The 17,309-nt window shown below is 42.8% G+C and overlaps 3 protein-coding genes across 5 annotated transcripts in view; 2 read left to right on the top strand and 1 right to left on the bottom strand.

The window, feature by feature from the left end:
• Positions 1 to 378: 378 nt before the first annotated feature.
• LOC109644482 (CAAX prenyl protease 2-like) lies at positions 379 to 5,015 on the top strand. 3 transcript variants are annotated; one of them, XM_069539821.1, is made up of 9 exons: positions 379 to 482; positions 974 to 1,202; positions 1,318 to 1,420; positions 2,769 to 2,852; positions 3,584 to 3,662; positions 3,736 to 3,903; positions 4,085 to 4,156; positions 4,575 to 4,637; positions 4,717 to 5,015. In XM_069539821.1, the coding sequence occupies exons 2-9, from the start codon at positions 1,066 to 1,068 to the stop codon at positions 4,935 to 4,937; spliced, it is 927 nt and encodes a 308-aa protein (XP_069395922.1). In that variant the 5' UTR covers positions 379 to 482; positions 974 to 1,065; the 3' UTR covers positions 4,938 to 5,015. The 3 variants fall into 3 exon arrangements, with proteins under 3 accessions (XP_069395922.1, XP_019965438.2, XP_019965439.2); XM_020109880.2 differs by lacking the exons at positions 379 to 482; positions 974 to 1,202; positions 1,318 to 1,420 and adding exons at positions 2,257 to 2,398; positions 2,517 to 2,629; XM_020109879.2 differs by lacking the exons at positions 379 to 482; positions 974 to 1,202; positions 1,318 to 1,420 and adding an exon at positions 1,774 to 2,338.
• Positions 3,056 to 17,309, bottom strand: part of snx12 (sorting nexin 12) — a 108,584-nt gene continuing 94,330 nt past the window's right edge. Inside the window, exon 5 of the mRNA XM_069539823.1 lies at positions 3,056 to 3,068. Coding sequence (XP_069395924.1) covers positions 3,065 to 3,068 — 4 coding nt within the window. The 3' untranslated portion in view covers positions 3,056 to 3,064. The remainder of the gene's footprint in view (positions 3,069 to 17,309) is intronic.
• LOC109635731 (endosialin-like) lies at positions 11,989 to 16,066 on the top strand. The gene is made up of 2 exons (XM_069539815.1): positions 11,989 to 13,000; positions 14,080 to 16,066. Exons 1-2 carry the CDS (start codon positions 12,589 to 12,591, stop codon positions 15,819 to 15,821), a joined length of 2,154 nt encoding a protein of 717 aa, XP_069395916.1. The 5' UTR covers positions 11,989 to 12,588; the 3' UTR covers positions 15,822 to 16,066.

Here is a 17,309-nt window from a genome sequence, read left to right as displayed (position 1 = left end):
ATTTTTATTCTGAAATATAATCCACTCCATGAATCTTCATAAAGGCTAAAAGTTAGCGTATTGGATTATTATATCTGGTGGTCCAAGGAGTAACTTGAAGATAAAAATACCACATACGATTTTTCACTTTACATCTTGGAGGTTATTTTTGTAACCTGTATGATGAAAAAACTTTTGAGAGATCTGGCTAACACCTACCTAAACTAATTCAAGGGATCAGTTCACGAAAGCAGCATGGTTAGCTGTAAGTCAGAAAATAAAACGTTTTTTCAAAATGTAGGTAATGTAATCTTAGGGAACGGTATCAAGCCTTTTCTCTGTGTTCTTTTTATTGAGACATGATGTGCGGCCAAAAGAGAACTGCACAACCATCCCTTTCGTCTCCATTTTTAGTACGTTAGGTGAACTTTGCTGTTGACGTCACTCATGGCTCCCTGGTGGTATAGTGGTTAGGATTCAGCCCGGGTTCGATTCGATTCGAGGTAATAAGAGTTTTTTCCCTACTGCACAATTGGCCTGTTCTCACTGATGCATTTAAATGTCAGCCTGAATTATGTTCTTTGTCAGAAACGACAAAAGTAACTTAAGGTTGTTGCAGTAAGGTTTCTTCCACATTATCACACATGGTGTACAACTTTAACCTTAATGACAATATATCATTATTAGTAGAAGTAATTATAGTAGTAGTAGTTGTAGTATTCAAAAACATAATACATAGAGCAATGTACATGTAATTGTAATTGAAAGCCATTTTCTACAAATGCATTTTTAAGTGTTTTAATAGAGGAAACTGAGGTGCCCTAAATCTTTACATACAACTGTCACAGTGAAAACACTGATTACAGCCTGTGTGTGTGTGTGTGTGTGTGTGTGTGTGTGCGTGCGTGTGTGTGCGTGTGTGTGTGTGCATACATGCATCCTTCCAGCAGACAGTATTAGAGCTAATCTGCTTCCCTCTAATTTGAACTGACAGCCTGGACTGAGTCAGCCCACAGCATGATGAACCTGAGCTGCTGTTGTTTGCTCACCTGAGGAACCTCCTGATTTCAAAGCCTCGCTTCTGTCATGCTGGAACCAGAACATGTTCTTGTGAGGCAGGTGGAGCACGCCAACACCAAGTGCTGGGTGTGTGTCCTGAGCTGCCTTCTGCTCGCCTGTGTGTACGTCAGCAGTTTGTACGTCTGGAGAAGCAGCTTACCCAGGTACACAAACCTAAACCTGTACCTACACACCAGCAGCTCTGTGGCAGTGCTGTTGGACTGGGCTGTGAAACTGCTTTGTGTGTTTATGTCTGTGTGTCTGTGTGTGTGTGTCCAGGGATCATCCCACTGTGATAAAGTGTCGCTGTGCCAGTGTGCTGCTGGTGGCTGCACTGTCACCTGTAGCAGTGAAGGCGTGGACACACTGGGCTGAGATCAGGGTGAGTACACCCTGTATGTAAATTCACATGTCTTGCTAATTCTCCACTTGTTTGTTATTTAGTGTGATCAACATTATCTTCCATAAATCCCAGAGAGCTGAGTTCTTCCTCTTTAAATAATAATCATAATGATCTGAGCTGTTTTGTGCTGCAGGGATGAACCCAACAGCATATTTACTCAAATCCTGTAGAACAGACACTTCTCCATTCATAGTTCAACTCCACTACAATTCACTTGATGATGAGCTAATAGAATATGACAGCTTGCTATTTTTGTTCTGGGGATATTAGACTATTCTCAGTATTCTTTAAAATAGTTGAAACCAAATAGAGTCTTGAATTATTATGGGTAATAATTATTTATAGTCTTGTCTGTACTATTCCTTCTGCCCTGACTCATGTAGGTGCTCAGCTGTGCAGTGAGCCATACACACTAAAATAAAAGTTCAAGACACTTTTCTGGAATTGATTTGGAAACTGTGACAACAGTCCAGGATTTTATTTATAAACCCTAATAGTATGCAGGCCCATATCTGCTGCCGCTCTCCTCCAGCCCACCAGGTGTCCTCTGACTTTCCTCCCAGACTCCCCACACCCACCTCACCTGTCTCTCATTCCCTTATCAGCTCACAGTACAAATACCAGCCATCTTGCCCCAGTCCTTTGTTACACTGCTGTGTCGTTCATCATTCCATCGTGAACCCTGTTTGTGTTTCTGCCGGCCTGTCTGCCTGAAAACTTCTATCTTCACCATCTCCTCTAATACTGTTTCCACCTGGCTCATCTATGCCTGCATTTGGTTTCTCTATCCCGAGGCCTCATGTGAACTGTGACACCGTCGATAAATATATATCTATTTGTTCTACTGAACTTTTTAACCGCAAAGAATTTTCATGTCAGAAATGGAACACCACACATGTAATTTAAGATAAGACTTTATTGTCATTGTCACTTTGAAAGTTACAACGAAATTAAAAGGTGCTTGACTCAAAAGACTTGATTTATAACATAGGCAAAGTATTCTAAAAGGACAGTTGCATTATACTGATGGGGGTTTCTATTATTTTGTCCACCTCATTTATGTAAACGTTAAAAGGCTAAATAACAGTTATCCCACCAAGAACTACATCCCAAGTAACATCCTCCATGTGCTTCAGTGTCCTTCTCAAGGACACTTTACACAGGGGATTGAACCCTGAGAACATCCAGGTGAAGAGCTGTGTCCTCACTCTCAGGGGCACGTTAGCCAAACATAAGAAGTTCTGTGAGGTTAAGAGCTCAGCGGCTTAACTTAACAATCACTTAAGGCTGAAAGCTACGTTATTAAAGCTGCCTTCTGCCCCATCAGGTCGACGTGTCCGTGTGGGAGTTGATGGGAGTTCGTATGGAGGGTTTTATCCCTGCGGTCACACTGCCACTGCTACTAACTGTGGTAAGTCTCCACCTTCCGGAAAATGATAATGTTTCTGTCCCTGCTGAACTTTTGATATATTAATATTAATATATTCATTAATTTGTTGTTTACTTGCTTTTTTTCTTAAACGTCTAACGTGGAGGTCAAGTTGTCAGCCTACAGGGTAAAGTTGGATGAAAGTGGTCAGAAATGATGACATCACTGCAGAGCATCTGTGGATCCTGTTTCATTCATGAAACGTAAAAGGCAGTTTTGACACAACAGAGATTCAGTTTCTTCCAACTTTACAGCACAGTTTTACAACTTCCATTACATTTATTTATTTTGCAGTGCATGAGTGAATATGTCTGCCAAGGTCATACAATCTTACACATGATTGTCTAGTTCTTATAGTAGAATTTACAAAGCCATTTTTACCTCCTGGATCCACATAATCTCAGCTGTATTATTGGAAGTTTCAGTTTTCTTGCTTTTTTGGCAGTGGCTAAAAAAAACACTACCTCCGCATCAACATTTGAGGAGCTCTTCGCAGACCAAGGCCTAATCCCTCCACAGAGTTTTTTTGAAATCAGTTCAATAGTTTTTGCGTAATCCTGCTGATAAGTAAACAAACAAACAGACAGAGGTGAAAACATAACCTCCTTTGTGGAGGTCATATAATGCGCTGCTGTTTCTAAATCCAAATCTTAGATGTTTTAAATATATTCGCTCTTTATGTTATTAACAATGGATTTTATTCCAAACATTAGGTTTTTTATCTTGGCCCATTGGTTCATTCTGCGATGGACAACCCTGGTGGTTTCACTGTGGAACTGCATTCTGCATTGGGTGAGTTAAATAATGAATTGGGGGTTTACACGTGTACTTGCATGTTTTTGATGTGTGACTTAATTTTTCCCAGACGTTCAGTCATGGAGGTCATGTGCAGGAGACGCAGTGTGGCTCAGGAACCAGGTGGTGGCACCAGTGACGGAGGAGCTGGTGTTCCGAGGGGCCATGTTGCCCATGCTGGTGCCCTGCGCAGGACCCACTGGGGCCATCTTTATGGCACCACTGTTCTTCGGTGTTGGTATGGCAACCAAGATTTCATACTGTAAAGAGCTTAAACTTACTATTTTTGACTCTTTTAAAGAAAACATTATACTGAATCTTTTAATTCATGTTGTATCTTAAGATCTGTCAGCGAGTGCAACAATGAGATTCTTTAACCAACAATCCAACATCATAGCTATTTTCTTGTCTTATTCTAGCTCATTTCCACCATATCATAGAGCAACGGCGCCTCCACAAAGATAGTATGAGTGTCATCCTCCTGGTGGCAGGTCAGTCGACTCACAACCCTCTCCTCAAGTAAACCAGACTGAAATTAAGTTTTTCTCGATTGCTTAAACACTCAAGTCAACTCTGATACCAACAAAATCTATATATCACACACTGACTTAAGCAGAAGCACACTGTCAAAAATGACACATTTACTTTTTCAGAATGCTCAAACACAAGCAACTTTATGAAAACATGTAATTTCCATGGTTTTGCAACTGCAAGGATCAACTTTCTCTCCTCTGATGTCACACATGCACCACAGGCATCTTTATAGCACTTAGATTATGCAACAGTTCATGTACAGTTTATGTAACACAACCTGTATCCAACCTATAGATTTTAACATGGACTCACTAAAGATACAAGTAGCATCAATCATATTGAACATCATAAATGTGTCCAACTGTTCTGTTGCAGGAATGCAGTTCTTGTACACCACTGTGTTCGGTGCCTTCTCTGCCTTTATATTCATGAGAACTGGTGAGACATGTAATGAGCAGCACATTTACCAGTACTCAGAGAGAACACTCCTCATTTCATCTCCTGTCTCTTTCTGCAGGTCATGTAGTGGGCCCAGTTGTGTGCCATTCTTTCTGTAACAGTCAGGGCCTGCCTGACATCAGCTCTGCCCTCCAACACCCTCAGCGCTCAGCTCTGCTCTTCTCTTATCTCATGGGAGTCCTGCTGTTTGTGGTGCTGCTCTTCCCGCTGACAGACCCCTTCTTCTACGGCACCATTCCCGTCTGCCGCCTGGCTCCTGCCCCTGTGTCTGTGTGTTAGATTTAATACACTTTGTTATTTTATCCTGCATTTCATTTTGTATAAGATTTTCAAATAAAAGAAATATTTGTATAAAGAGTTTCGAATTAGGATGTGTGTGTGTGTGTGTGTAACGATTCTAGCAGTCAGCAGACATTTCCTGCATAGTCGAAAATATATCCTACTGTATTGAAACTAAACACCAGAACAACTTTGCCTGGCTGAGAGAAAGAAAGAAGTGTGTGTGTGTGTGTGTGTGTGTGTGTGTGTGTGTGTGTGTGTGTGTGTGTGTGTGTGTGTGTGTGTGTGTGTGAGACAAAAACAGATGAACTGTGAAAGCGAATGATTGAAAATGGACGGCAACAGCAGACAAAGACACATATGCAGACAGAGAAAAAGAGAGAGAGAGAAAGAGACAGATGGACAGAAACACAGACACTGTTGCCAACAATCACAAAGACTAAAGAGGAGAGAAAGAGAGACAGCAAATGTCCAGTTAAGTCCCATTATGAGGACAAATAAGGCCATGAAAGTCAGAAAATGGTCACAGCCAGAGGCTACAAGAGCGCTGCCAACATACGAGAGGAGAAGAAGTGCAGGCGAGGAAGGGGGGAAAATGAGCGTGTCTCCTCAGAAATCCAGAATGAGAGGAGAGGAAAGGAGAGGAGTGGAGGGGAGAGAGGTCATCCAGGGTCAATGGAAATGACGAGGGTTCGGAGTGAGGGGTGAGAGGTTGTGTCAGTTAAGATTTATGGAACAGACTGACAAGCTATTATAAAAACTTTGTTTACAACTTAAGACTTGAAAGACAAAGTTAATTCACTTACAAACTTCTGCACATGCTCACATCACTGGACTGCAGCATGTCTGTCACTTCATTTCAGTGCTTTTGATATGTTCATGTCTGGTCTTTTGTATTTGTATACTGAAAACCTGGCTTTTGTCCTAAGAAAAATACATCTTCACTTTAAATGGCTGGCATGACCTATCAATTCAGTTCAACATTTGGGAAATACATTTAAATTGTTTGTTTTCTTGCTGTGAGTCAGATGAGTCGTGAAGATTGACGGCACTCTCATGACTGTGAAATACGTAGCTTAGCTTAGCATAAAGACAAGGAAACAAACAGGGGAAACAGCCTGACTGTTCAAATATAACAAAATATCTCTAAACATTATATTTATACTTATTTCATAAATTTTGGGGGACTTGGTCATAACAGCAGAGACTCAGAGAAGCTTCTACTGTGTTATGAAATATGTTGTAATTTAACATATTCATTAGAGGTTTTCCAGTAAATTCTTTATGACAAGAAATCCATAGAGCATATTTTTCAAAATGTTAAACTGTTGTTGAGTATCTGTTTACCTCCTGACACACAGCTACTTCCTGTATTTGTACTGGAAAAATATTGATTATAAAATGATTGATAACATTTGATGGGATAAAAAATTGTTCCCATAAAAATGCTCTGATAAGGTCAACAAGCCAAACACTCACCTTTCGGACATCTTATTTCACGTGACGAGAACAGATAAGATGGCTTGATGGCAGAATTGTCTCTTTAAACTGGGCCTGGCCTTAACTTGTCTAGACTTTTTGGTTGTGTGCTGAGGCCAACTTTACAAAAGAACCTTGACAGAGGTTAGTTGAAGCAAATAATCTGATATGTTTATAATGCCATTCAATGTTTTCTGATCAGTTAATTCAATTTGAAGTCTTCAGTTTCACAGTGAATGAACACTTTCGTGTGTATCTGTGCAGTGAGTGTAACATAACCCCACATTAGTCTTAATACTAACAACTGGTGACAATCTTGGATTTATGATCTGTCCACTGCTGGGAGAAGGTTCGGTTTAAGGGGATTATGTAGGATTGTTTTTTTTCCCCAAATCCTTATTTATCAGGAATATGGACTCATCATGCTCACTCTCTGCCCTGCTGTCATATATTTCAACTCAACAAGTCTTACTTGGGTTCTTTCCAATACAACAAAGGATCAGATTTTGGAGACGTTGCAGTTTTGCAAGAAGTCTCACCTTTTTACCTCCCTAGTGTTTTCTCTGAGATATAATCCAATAACCTCCGATTTGGATGAGGACAGTAAAACAACGGAGCGAAAGGAAAGAAACGTTTTTAATTGACTTCTCTGCATATTATTAATTTACCTTCTTCTGCTTGTGTTGAGTCGAACACTTCACAGTTTCTCTACTTATTTTTCCTAGAACTGTATTTTGAGCAGCTATTAAGACCGTGGTCACAAATTGTGAGGTTTATATAGAAAAGGACCAGATAGAAAAGCAGGAAACGATGCAGAGAGAAGCCAGGCGTGTGGTGGGTTATCTCAAACATCCGACATGTGAGACGCCTGTCTGTCTCTGTCGAGGCTTTAATTATGTCCCGTCCCTCTGCTGGGAAGTCGTCGTCCTTTCTTCTCACTGTTAATGCATTTAACAGTACACACACACACACACAAACACACTCCTTCCCCCTCTTCAGAAAAGTGTATCATGAAAGACATTACAAAGCAGTGTAAGGTTTCTCTGTGCGTCTCCGTGTGTATTTGCATGGCTGTGTCTATGGAAAAGCTGAGCCTATCATCTGGTAAATGAATAATATGTGAGGACTTGTCCTCTCCTCTCCCAGTGCTCTCTCTCTCTCTCTCTCTCTTTCTGCCTCTCAGCACTTTATTAAAACCCTTAACTATCAGAGATTCTGATTCTTTGAGTCGATCCAGCTCATCATCTATTATTGTCACTGGAGCCTCAGTCATGCTGCTTTTTATTTTCTCTCCAGTGTTTCGGGCAGCTACAGACCTCCGTCATTTGCAGTTTCCATCTGCAGCCATGTTTGTTTTAAACTTGTCATTTGACTCCTTACTGGAAATTCAGTAGCAGCTGTTCACACAGTGGTGGGTTTTTTTCTTCGCTGTTCCATTCTTAACAGATTAAAGAATGCAAAGCAAGTATTCTTGAAAATTAAAATCTCATACATCTTGTTTTATAAGTACATGGATGCAAAACTAATCACATTTTCCAAATTCTATGCACCAAAGGCTCCCATTCCACAAGCTGAAGATCACGAGTTCTTCCAATGGAGCTGGTCAGTAGACAGTGGTAGGAGGCTGTGTTTGCACTGGGCAGATCCCAAGTCTGAGCATGAGAGAGGAATGAGCATATTACTTGGTCAGATTAAAGCCAAGAAGTAGACATAGCTACAATGGAGAGATACCACAATGCTTATATATGCCCCTAAAAGTGTCTAAAATATTTTTCGTTGATTGCTTCAGTAACTATAGAATTTAAATGGCAGGGGTTTGTTCTCCCTGGATGAACGATCAGAGGTTACAGATTTGTTTACTGCCTGGGTGTGGATGGAGGGCATTCGTGTAGGCTGTGAAAGATGAAACATGTGGACCTTGTCGAGGACGTGGATAAAAGTATCGTCTTTTTCCTGCACTCCACAGAAATCAGCAGGAATGCCTACACTCCATTATTTAACCACAAGGCCGCAGCTAATTGCTTCAGTGTGTGTGCTTGTGTGTGTGTGTGTGTGTGTGTGTGTGTGTGTGTGTGTGTGAGTGACATAAGAAACCGGCGGTTGGGAAAAATGAACAATCGACGTGTCCTGCTGAATTTCATATGGCGCAAATGCTTCAGTCGACCCGAGCAGTGCGAGTTTATACCCCACTGACCTGAGACAACAAGAAAATAATAACGCTCCCTTGACATCAGTGTGGACTTTTGGTGACCTGGACCAGCAATAAAGACATTAAGTTTTCTTTTAATTATTAAAGCAAAAACAAGGAAAGGGAGGACGCTAAAATTAATTACTTTATGGACTCCTTGAACTATCTTTATTGAGTTAGTCTATTTACATCCACTGAGAATAGAATTAAAAGCAAAAGTTTATTCTCTATACATCCAATTGAGATGACTCGTCTTTCAAACAATTCATTGTTCCTTGCTCTTCTTGGGATTACAAGACACACTTAATTCAATATATCTTATTCTGGTATTACACGAGGGAAAAAAAGAAGTGATGTCAAACAACATTTTAGAAAATCACATACTTAGAACTGGAATAGCACATCAACAGTCCTCTTATCAAACCCCATTTAAATTCACTAGATCCAGATATTTATTTTGATCTGCACCAAATTTCACACTCTTAGATATGAGTCGGCTAAATGTCATCAAGATGAATGAATGAATCCCTGGGAAATCTCAGAGAGCGCCAACACCCTATCTAACAATGAATAAAGACAGTGAATGCTATAGTTGCAAAAATACATCCAATAATTACAGGATCCCCAAACTCACACCTGGAAGTTGGCTGCAGACTCTCCACATTGTTGCTGTGTCCAACCTCCCTGAGCCACAATCCAACATCATATCAACATCAGGCAAACATTGTCTAGATTTCTACAAATTGCTTCTTATTATTATTTCTGCCACTATTGTGTGTACAAATCATAGACTGTATATAAAGGTACAAATGAAGGCAACACTGAATCATTTGCAGGAAAAACTGTCTGAATGTTTACTGTTATATGTTATCCCCATATTTAAATGATTATGGCGTCTCCACCCTATGATGGCTGGTATTTTACGATGCCTTCAAATGTGGCCATTTGTAAAACGCGTAAACACTTGGTTTCAAACATGGCCGAACAACATGTTGTACAAACTGGCTTTGTTCAGCTCCACCCAGCCTTTACAGTGTTAAATACATGTCACATTTTCTTTAAGCGAAGGAAAAGTGACTAAAATCCAGATACCAGAGGTCTAGCTGCCAAAGAACATCAAATCAAGAACAGCTATTGGGCTGCTAAAGAAAATAGAATTAGTGGGTTGAAGTGAAATGGGGAGACTTTGGAGCTGGAAGGTACAGTTCCACTGCTTGGAAGCTGGAGGTTGACTATGTATCAGAGCCAGTGAAGATATGTGGCTAGTGGCTAGGAGTCAAGGAGGTAGACAGAAGTGTGCGACCGAGGAGGTGCGGGAATACAAAATAATGAAATCTGTAGGTTCCATTAGAGGTCAATGGCTTGGGAGATAGAGCATCTTGGAGGTACAGTAAGTTGATTAACGTGGAAGCAGGGAATTGGGAGCGCAGGGTTACGGAAAGGAGAAGTTTTGTCTGTTCCATCAATTACATTTCTGGAATGCGCCTGTGGAGGCGTGGCCGTCTGAACCGGAGGAGGGGTTAACCAGGCTCAATGATAGAATAAACAGACCAAGAGTGGGAGGTTTGGGATAAATGCAGGGACTTTGGGGGAAAGATTGTTGACTTGGAGCCCAAGTAATGAGACCTAAAAGAGGAGAGGGGGAGAGGAGTAACACGAAGATAAGAGAGGGTAGGAGAGCAAGAGGATGCAAGAAACGACAGGAGGGACAAGGGGGGGGTGAAGGAATAACAAGGAAAGGGAGAGAGGAGAGGAGGATGGGGGTAGTACAAGGAAAAGAAAAGCAAAGTAAGACAGGAGGAGGATGAGGGATGAGGAGGAGGAGAAGGAGGAGGAGGCAGTGGGGAACAAGACCTAAAGGCTCTTCGGGTTCTCCGGGATCCTGAGGTTTTATGTTCGTTCTCCCTCATGGTTCCGATACTAGTTACATAACTGGAAAAGACTGCTGAATCGTTAGGCTGTATATACTGTGTATGCCAAAACCAACATGCCACAGCCAGCCGACTCATCTGCTGTACACAGAGAGAACACAGGCTTTAACACACACACACACACACAAACACACACACTGACTGTGGCTGATAACTGATTCACACACATACGTAGACAATGACTTTTCCATCCCATGATCCTGCGTTTAGAGGTTAAAACTTAACTGTCATTTTTATGTTGCATTAAAGAGCCATTTCACACCAGGACTATAGAGGAATGCTGCCAGATGTAATAATGATATCAAGCTGCTTCAGTTTTGCTGTGTGTGGCAGGTCACACACACACAAGACAAAATGTGATGTGCATTATCGTGAAGTTTTCAATTTGTTGTTTGTTTGTGCGGTGGACCTTATTTTGCAGCCTCTCACCCCGGTTGTTGTTTGTAACATTCCCTGATCCCTCAAATCAGAGTAATTGGCTTCACCCGCTGCAGAGTTACAAGAAAAAAAAACAGATCATATTTTTCTTTGGAAAATACAAACTCACTCTTTGATTTTGTACCAGACGTGCCATTCATGGTGGACGGATCATGTGACGGCAGTGGAGGTACCCCTGGTCTACTCCCCTGCCCCAGCTTCTGAGAGGTCAGGTTGATGCACATCTGGCATTTCCTGTTTCCTCTTCTCCTCATGCCCCTGAGTGATAGCCACAATTACACATACACTTAGACATCTGGGCCCATACAGGGTTATTGTAAACAGCATCAGAATTAACTAGCGCACATGCACGCACGCATGCATGCATGGTTCAACAGGTATTCCTGCTCCTAATGTTTCCATTGGCCTGTAAAAACCTCCAGCTGCCATCAACTCATCAGACAGAAAAAGACAGATGAAGTGGAGTGGTGGCAGCAGAAGATGAGAAAACCAAATGAAAAATTATGTAAAGAAAGAAATGGAGAAAGAATGAGACAAAAATAGAGAGGCTGACTGAGAACAAGAGAGACAGACGGAGAGGCAGAAGGTGAAGGAGAAAAAAGAAGACGGGAGAAGAAGGAGGGGGAGACAATCTTTGCATCTCAGAGCTGACAAACTCTTTCCACTCCCGTGGATGCTGTGCAGTGTGCACTAATACGCGTGTGTGTTTGGTGAGTGTGTGTGTGTGTGTGTGTGTGTGTGTGTGTGTCTGAAGCCATAGGCAAGATGGGGGGACAGAATGGTGCCGTATGGTTTTCATAACTCTCTGAGGGTGTTCAATTCAGACACACACACACACACCACACCGCACCCCCCCCCCCCCCCCCCCCCTCCTCCCACCCGTCAACCCCTCCAGCCCTCTCTAATACACTCACACACACTTTACCAGCCCCCTCTTCCAAAAACACACAATTCTTTTTCCTCTACGTAGCCCCCCCTCCCCTCCCTTCCACCCTCCCCCATCTTTCTCTCTTTCTGAGGTTCAGTCAGAAAACCAACTTCGCAGAGGCAAGAGAAGCCCCGGCAGGATCAGACACAGGAGAGGAATTGTCATTGAAACTCATCAGTTTCATTGAGGACTCTAATTAGACCCTTTTGGACGCAACTGAAGAGATTTGTCCATTCAACAATTTTGAACTCTGGTCTCTACCGATACTTCACTGGACTTTATTTTTGACCATATTGGGCTGTATTGGACCTTCAAGGCTGTGCCACCGTATTGGTTTATATCATTATTATATACAGTCTCACTGTGGCTGCAGTACTGATGAATGGCGTTTGACTGATTCTACACTGTATGACTGTTTGCCTAGAGGTTCGAGTGTCAGGCATCATTTTTTTTGGACTAATCTGTCTCAGATTACTATTAGACCAGATTATTTATTTAAACACACAAAGAAAAACATTGGCAAGCTGCAGTTAATTTAAGTGAAGCGGTAGAATTTTGGTCAGATTTGTTTGGAAAAGAGGCCAGAAAAGTTAGTCACCTTCCTTTATTAGGTTATTTATTTTGACAGTAAGGCTGCGGTACTCATTTGAATGTTGGTCTAGTTAAAATCTCTTGTCTCGGTGGAGGATGCAAAAGACCGGGAGCAGTAGCAGCTGCAGCAGCATGAGTCTCCTGTGTGTCCTGTGGCTGCTGACCATCTATCTGGCTCCTGGAAGCCAAGGCCAGAGGCTGACGGAGGGGGATCAGGCAGCAGCCAGGGCTCAGCTGGCAGAGGAAGATGCAGTCTGCCACCAGGAGGGATGCTACGCTGTCTTCCTCCAGAAGAGGGCCTTCAGGGAGGCTGGGCGGAGCTGCCGGGAGCGAGGTGGGACCCTGGCAACCATGCATACCCACGAGGCAGCGGGTGTGGTCCATGAGCTGCTGTCGGCTATGGAGTCACAGGGGACCAGGTTAAGGCTTCGTCTCTGGATCGGGCTGCACAGACCTCCACGCCAGTGTTCATCCACCCGACCACTCAGAGGATTCGTCTGGGTCACAGGCAAAGTCTCACTTTTTTGACATTTGACCCCTCACTGTGAAATTGACCCTCATCACAATATATCTGACATCTAATTGGGATTTTTAAAAGTGAATTCAGATAGAGATAAATAATCAACCATTTCAGTTTCTGACAATGATCTTATGGGAAATCTGAATGCAAGTGAGGCTGTATCTGGTCAGAAACTCACCACTTAGTTAATTACCCTCTTGACAAAACAGTTTCTGACAGTGTTTCCAGTCAAAATGTCACCTCTCTGACCTCTTTGTCAGACTTTGGTAGAGGGGCCGGCCTCCAGAGCTCCATACTGGATGGTTATGACATTAACTACTTTTGTTTCACCGAGACAGAGCTGGCGCGACAGGGGAAGTGCTTACCCCCCCTTGACCTCACTATTACCTCTCAACCTGATTTAGTCATCACAGAAACCTCTCCCACTAAAAACCAGATGGATTTTTTATCACTTAATGTGTCTTCAGACACTAAATTTTAAAAAGGTATGTGGCTGGATTGGTTTACCCAAATTATAAAAAATAAAAAGGTTGCACACTCCCTTACACCCTTACAGCAACTAGCCATAGTCACAGATTTTGTTTCTTTTTTATTTTATTTAATTTATTTTCTTTTTACCTCTGAGAATAGAGAATAATGAGATAAATTCAATTTGGCAAAGGTAAAGTATTTGTGGGGCAGCATGCCAAACACAAATATTGCAAAATGATAAAATCCACAATGCATTATGACACTTCAGTGCTTTATATAGATGCTAGCACTCTTTAGCATATTTATGTGGAAATAAACACGTTTCTCTAATATATATTACTGCCTGCTTATACATATTCATTTTTGCGACATTACCCTATATTCACCAATGACAGAATAATAATATTGTTGTAAAAATTATTTTACTTTAAAGTCTTTTTATGCAGGAACTGCAATGACCTACAAATGCTCAATTCTAGACATGGAAACTTCAATTGTGATAATCCTGAGAATTAACACTTTAAATGTGTCATACAGATAACATTACATAACATAAAACTTTTACTTACCTGGTCTTTGTCTTCATTTTCCAATAGGAGACCAGGATGGACAGTTCACCAACTGGCTCCGTGAAGACACCCCTGGGACTTGTGCTGCCCCTCGCTGTGTGGCCATGACTGTCCACACTTCAGAGAGTGGACGTGACAGCAGCGACAACTTCCGGTGGGTCGATGGCTCCTGTGCGCTGCCTCTGGATGGATACGTTTGCCAGTACAACTATAGAGGAATGTGTCCACCACTAGAAGACGAGGGTAGAGGTCCAGCTGTTTACACCACCCCATTTCACCTTGTCAGCAGCCTGCTGACTCATGTGCCCTATGGGTCTGTAGCTGCTCTGCCATGTCCTGCAGACAGTTCGGACCCGGATGCTCCTACTGAGCAGACCATACTGTGCATGGAGAGAGATGACAAGACAGTGGGCTGGTCCAGGGATGCCCCACTCTGCTCTTCCAGTGCAGCTCCAAAGAACCAGGACTGGTGTAGCGGGGATCATGGATGTGAGCATTTCTGCCAAAACACAGATATAGACTACTACTGCTACTGCTCTGAGGGCTTTACAATAGATGAAGATGGGTACAGCTGCATGCCCGACCCTCTTGGCCCAACTGACCCCCCTGAGTTGTCCTCTGACTCTGCCGGTCCCACTGACCAAACCCACATGAGTAAGGCCTGCTTGGAGATGGGGTGCGAATACAACTGTGTGGAGACACAGCGGGGCATCCGCTGCACGTGCCCCCCCGGTTACCAAATGGGCCCAGATGGCCGCAAATGTTCTGATGTTGACGAATGTCGGCAGCAGCCATGCCCGCAACTCTGTGTCAACATCCCAGGCACCTTCCACTGCACCTGCCACTCTGGCTACCAGCCAGACGATGAGGGTGAGTGCGTGGACATCGATGAGTGCCTCGATGAGGGCAGCTGTGAGGGCAATTGTGAAAACACTGTGGGTTCCTTCACATGCCTGTGTAACCCTGGGTATGAAATGGGCAGTGGAGGAGAGTGTGTAGATGTAGACGAGTGTGTGGGGGAGTCGCCCTGCCAGCAACAGTGTCTGAATTATATGGGAGGGTACCAGTGTTACTGTGATAATGGCTATGACCTGCAGTCAGATGGACTTACTTGCCTGCCTTCACCAGATGATGAAGAATATTCCACTCTGACCCCTGACCCAAGCGACTCGGCTCACATGCCAGATGTGGACCCTGACCGTGATATTCCATGGTCCACCTCGTTCACCCCGGACCCAAACTTTGAAGCTGACACTAACTTTGACGTTTCGTGGCTTACGGAAGCCCCTGAAGAACTCTCTCCTGACCTGGCTCATGGGGGAGACAATCACTTGAACCAATGGGATGCCCTGTCACCAAAGCAATATCAGACGGCCCCATCCCCCACACAAAAATACAACACGGGCAATGAAATTGATAATGAGGCTAAGACAGGAGGTAGAGGGGCTGATGGCGGGGTGGGAAGTGAGACTGAAAATGGGTCAGCCACTGGGAATGGGGACAAATCTAAGATGGACAGTACAGAGGATGTCGGCGGCACGGCAGAGGTGGGAGATGAATCTGCTGCAGGTAAACAGAAACATGACAAGAGCTGGCTGCTGGTTGCCCTGCTGGTGCCTCTGTGTGTGTTCCTTGTAGTGATGCTGGCTTTGGGGATTGTCTACTGCACCAGCTGTGCAGTGGACAAGAGTCTGAGCTTCTCAAACTGCTATCGCTGGGTACTCCCTACTCCGCCTCCTGACAGGAGGAACGGCAAAACCCAAGCATGAACCCTAAAATAAACAAATGAAGAAGCACATACACACACACACAGATGTGCTGAATGCCCAGATGTCTGTTTACATTTCTCTTATGGTACAGGACTGGTCATCAAAGCTACCATTCGGACATAGTACAGCTGACCGGCTTCCCCCTCATCAAGGAAAACTTTATACTTTCTGCTGCACACACTTTGTAAATAATTCACTCTTTCATCATGTTCTTAAAATTCAATAAAACCATGAAACTGGCGAAACACTGTGTGGTTTGTAAGCCTATCTAACTTATGAAAGAAAACACTTACGGAATCAAGGGAAAGTGTGTGGAAAGAATGTGTGGTTATGGCTTTATGGCTCCGTGTGAGTAAAAAAAAGAAGAATTTTCCAAATTTTCTCTTAAAGAAGGAACAAAAAATGGAGGAAAGGGAACAAATGCACTTTAGTTTCCTTCATTGTGAATATTCGCCTTTTTGGTGGCAGATGTTCCAGGTTGTGGTGATTCCATTTCCTCTTGTCCTCTGTCAGGTGTATCCGGTAATTGCAAGAACTGACAGTTTAAAATAATAAATTAATTCATGAGAAATAAAAAAGGCACTGAACCCTAGGGATAGGCTAACCCTGTTTGTTCTTGTTAGTGGCAGGAATTGGAGTGACAGAAAATGATGGAGGAAATTAAAGGACTATAGGTTGGCTTACAGAGAAGAAGTTGTGGAACAGAGCGGACACCTTTGAATATGCGACAGAGGAATGAAATCGAACAAACGTGAATACAGTTGAAGTAAATGGCGACCACTTATTCAAACGTAAAAAAACATAAACTAGCGATACTCACAGTTCTCAGGATAACAGAGGACATTTAGGCTCAAAACTTGGTGTAAATGTTTTTTAACATTTTAAGAATTGGTCAACATTTACTTCAATTATATTGGATTTGGTTGTAATGCTGTTTACCCCTGAAACTCAGAAGTGTTTTGTGGATGAAAACACATCACCCAACCCTCCATGGGTATAGAGCAGCCTTTCTCAAAGTGTGGTCCGCGGACCAGTGGTGGTCCATGAGCGACCCCTAGTAACATATGTTTTAAAATTAAAATTGGCAGTGTTTTAATTTCAGTTTTTCTCAAGCTACCTGCTACATATATGTGTTGTTTTCAATATCAAATCAATTAGTATGTAAAATCAAAAAATATTTGTTTTGTGGCATTGTCTGACTGCAACCGTTTTACGTCAAAATAAGTGTGACCCTGCCGTAACTTCGGGAATGTGCCTGTGCAAAGCATGGATGTATGGTGCAAAGCTTCGAATTACAAATAGTTCGGTGGCTTAGGACCAGGTCATGTAAAAGAAAAGCAGATGAAAATTCTGACATGACTGGAAAAGTCGTCGAGTCCCAGGATGATGGTTTAACGCCAGCGACGTCGTCAAAGCAGACCCCGCCGCAAACTCGACATGAACGCTAAGATGAAACGAAAATACCACATCGACTACACACTGTAACGT

Source organism: Paralichthys olivaceus, chromosome 15 (genome assembly GCF_024713975.1).
Source record: "Paralichthys olivaceus isolate ysfri-2021 chromosome 15, ASM2471397v2, whole genome shotgun sequence".
NCBI classification, from domain to species: domain Eukaryota; kingdom Metazoa; phylum Chordata; class Actinopteri; order Pleuronectiformes; family Paralichthyidae; genus Paralichthys; species Paralichthys olivaceus.
This window is presented reverse-complemented; position numbering and strand designations above follow the sequence as displayed.

Bases quoted from the DNA above. Each gene is read 5' to 3' on its own strand.
- LOC109635731 (XM_069539815.1), top strand. From the start codon at position 12,589: ATGCAAAAGACCGGGAGCAGTAGCAGCTGCAGCAGCATGAGTCTCCTG. The intron at 13,001-14,079 runs GCAAAGTCTCAC...ATTTTCCAATAG, and splicing joins AGGATTCGTCTGGGTCACAG to GAGACCAGGATGGACAGTTC.
- LOC109644482 (XM_069539821.1), top strand. From the start codon at position 1,066: ATGCTGGAACCAGAACATGTTCTTGTGAGGCAGGTGGAGCACGCCAAC. The intron at 3,663-3,735 runs GTGAGTTAAATA...AATTTTTCCCAG, and splicing joins GGAACTGCATTCTGCATTGG to ACGTTCAGTCATGGAGGTCA. The intron at 3,904-4,084 runs GTATGGCAACCA...GTCTTATTCTAG, and splicing joins ACCACTGTTCTTCGGTGTTG to CTCATTTCCACCATATCATA.